The following is a 3,143-nucleotide window of genomic DNA, read 5'->3' as shown; positions in this document are numbered from 1 at the left end:
TATTCACATGGTTGCAGTTATCTCTTTTTCTTCACATTATACCTACAGAAAAGGGAGGGCAGCTGTTAAAAGACCTATTGAGAAGTTATTTTCAGAAGCACCTGATGGCCAGATCCTTATCTAGTTGCTCAACACTATTGAATACCCACTGGGTGTCAATTGTCATATACCCCAGATGGGCTTCCAGATTTGCTGTTAAACTATTTTAGTTCTCTGCCCTCTGCCTGAACTGCTCAAGTCCTAGCAGCACTAACAAGTCAAAGTAGTGTTTCCAGCCTCTGGTATGGAGTGCCTGGGAGAACTCAAAGGTCCTCTTTGAGACCCTGGAAGGCCTAGAGAGCCTCAGGCAATGTGGAACTAGATCCTCTCTACCCCAAGCTCTAAGAACAGGGGCTCTTATTTTGGAGGGGGAATTTCACCTGCTAGCAAGCACTCCTGAGGAGCCTCCGAGCAGTTCTCAGGGAAGTGCTGTTAAACCTCTGCTCTCCTCATTAGAAATCTTAAGGCTGAATCTCAAGCTGACCTTGTTTCGAGTCTAACCTAGATGCAAGAGAAAAATGGAACCTCCCTTTCTCTCCTCATCCTAGGCCATATCTCTTTGAATAAAATACCCCTGAGGCAGATGCAGGAACACCAGGGGTAATCTCAAGATTCACAAAGATGAACCATATCGCCAACATTCCCTTGGTTCCTAGGAGACCAAATGGTCATGGCATCCAGTTCTCATTATCTCTGTATTACTAGTGGAGAAACTGAGACACAGAAAAGTAAAGATCTTTTCTATGATAGTGTCAGAAGCCAGCCTCACAGAAGTCATTTCTTCTAATTTCTGGGTTCCATGAACTAACCAGGTCCCCTCACTCATCACAGCACTGAGAATATGCTTTAGTTAGCAAAACAGGAAAGCTGAATTTGTTAAATCTACCTAATGGCATTTAACTAGATCTGAAATAGTAGTCATTCATTCAATACTTACTGATTGCATTTTACTGGCACTGGTACATAACAAAATGACTATGACATAAATACAAATACTTGCAAAACAAACAAAATGGAATGGGATGAGCCTCCTCACCATATGATTTGTCCAAATGACTTCTGAAAATAGGTAGCATGTGTAAGTTATTTTATAATTCATTCAGGTATCCATCGCTAAGCCCCCACCCCAAACAGAAACTGGGATAATCAGGTTAACTCAGCACTCTCAGCATGCCCCCCAAATGTCAAAAATATCTTTCTGAAGCTATTCCCTCTGCTTGTGGACAAATTCTAAATGCTTTCTTCATTCTTAGCACAAAGAATGTTCTAATATTCCGAGGCAAGTAAAAATACCACAATTCCAAAATTTTGTCTCTGGATGTATAAGTAGACGGCAAGAAATTAATGTAGAGTTTTGCATGCTCTCCTGTGTTTTTACACTTTTTTATGGGCTATTTGTCAACATTTACTCCTAGCTCCTGAACCGCCCCAAGTTCTGCAGGAGCTCCAGCCTGTCACTGTGCAGTCTGGCAAGCCGGCCCGCTTCTGTGCCGTGATATCCGGCAGACCACAGCCCAAAATTTCCTGGTACAAGGAAGAGCAGCTGCTTTCCACTGGCTTCAAGTGCAAATTTCTTCATGATGGGCAAGAGTACACGCTTTTGCTAATTGAAGCCTTCCCAGAGGATGCGGCAGTCTATACCTGTGAAGCCAAGAATGACTATGGAGTTGCCACAACATCAGCTTCACTCTCAGTGGAAGGTGGGAATGCCTTGCTACTTCCAGCTGAAAATAAAACCTAAGAAATGGCTTTTGTCCTTTCCCAGTGCATTTAAAAATACAATTTGGAGCTCATAAAAGTAGAAAGCACTCTACTGTGAAATAAATTAAGATAAACCTACATGCTCCCTTCTGTGAGGTCTCTATGGTGACTTAATCATGACAAATCTTGTGATTTCTTTCTTTAGTTCCAGAAATTGTGTCTCCCGATCAGGAAATGCCAGTTTATCCACCTGCCATCATCACCCCGCTTCAGGACACTGTCACTTCTGAAGGGCAGCCAGCCCGTTTTCAATGCCGGGTTTCTGGAACAGGTAGGTTTAAGAACAAAAGGTATCATTGCTAATACTTACAAAGAATTATATGGGAAAAACATTCTGTCACCTTCTCCTCTATCACAAACATCTCTCATGCATAATTTGAAGCTTAATGGAAATCTAGCAGAAAACTTATTTCAATTATTAAATTAAGAATTAGGTAAGTGTTTTTCACTATTCTGTGCCCTAAAAATGGTTATTTATGTTATGTTATGTGTTCTTTATCACAGTAAAAGAATCACATTAGTGTTTTTTACTAATCTTTAAAAAAGGTCATGTTCCCTTTATGATTGTAGCTACACTTAATTTCCTAATTGATAAAATACAATGACAACACTAAAATTATCATTAGATTAATCATAATAGCATCTACATATATTTCAAAAGAATAATACATTTATATAAGATATTATTCAGTCTATGGAAAATGCTTGTGTGAAAGGTATCCTTTGGAAGACAATATCCTATAGTGGTCAGAAGTCGGGGCTTTATGGTCAAAGATGCTGAATTTGAATCTTGCCTTCAATATGTGACCTTAGGCAAATATATCATTTCTCTGGTTCTCTTTCTCTCATGAATACATTGAGTAAACTATTGCATTCAATTCTAGAAAATATATTTTATAAGGCTAGGAATTCTGTTTTAGTACCTAGAATTTGGCATCTGAAAAATAGTACCTGGTAGAAGGTAAGCTCTATGAAAACAAGAGTGGATCGTTGCCCTAGAATATCACCTGATACATAGTAGATACTCCATAGGTAATTGTTGACTGGACAAATTAATGATGGTTAAATGACTGTTACCAAACACTTAAGATTATTATCAAGATTAAGTTAGGTAACTCAAGTCAGCACATAGCACAGTGCCCATCATAGAGTAATCAATGAGAGTCAGCTGCCACCATTTTTAATTGGGGCATGCTTCTCAAGTACCACCAGCCGCTTTCCTCATCCCAGGAATCTGACCTTGGTAGAATGAGACAATATATGTAGAACCACTTCAAGTCATAATTGATTGTCTGTAATCACAATTGATAGATATCTTGTCTCAGATAGAAACAAGATAAATC

General features: G+C 39.2%; 1 protein-coding gene across 1 annotated transcript in view; it reads left to right on the top strand.

The window, feature by feature from the left end:
• Positions 1–2,071, top strand: part of LOC105534666 (titin-like) — a gene marked incomplete at its 3' end in the record, with an annotated part of 43,050 nt that extends 40,979 nt beyond the window's left edge. Inside the window, exons 40-42 of the mRNA XM_011973442.1 lie at positions 1,143–1,189; positions 1,390–1,739; positions 1,946–2,071. Of these exons, the coding sequence (XP_011828832.1) occupies positions 1,143–1,189; positions 1,390–1,739; positions 1,946–2,071 (523 nt within the window). The remainder of the gene's footprint in view (positions 1–1,142; positions 1,190–1,389; positions 1,740–1,945) is intronic.
• Between the last annotated feature and the right edge of the window lie 1,072 nt (positions 2,072–3,143).

The sequence above is a fragment of the Mandrillus leucophaeus genome, unplaced genomic scaffold, assembly GCF_000951045.1.
Source record: "Mandrillus leucophaeus isolate KB7577 unplaced genomic scaffold, Mleu.le_1.0 Scaffold1377, whole genome shotgun sequence".
Taxonomy (NCBI): Eukaryota; Metazoa; Chordata; class Mammalia; order Primates; family Cercopithecidae; genus Mandrillus; species Mandrillus leucophaeus.
This window is presented reverse-complemented; position numbering and strand designations above follow the sequence as displayed.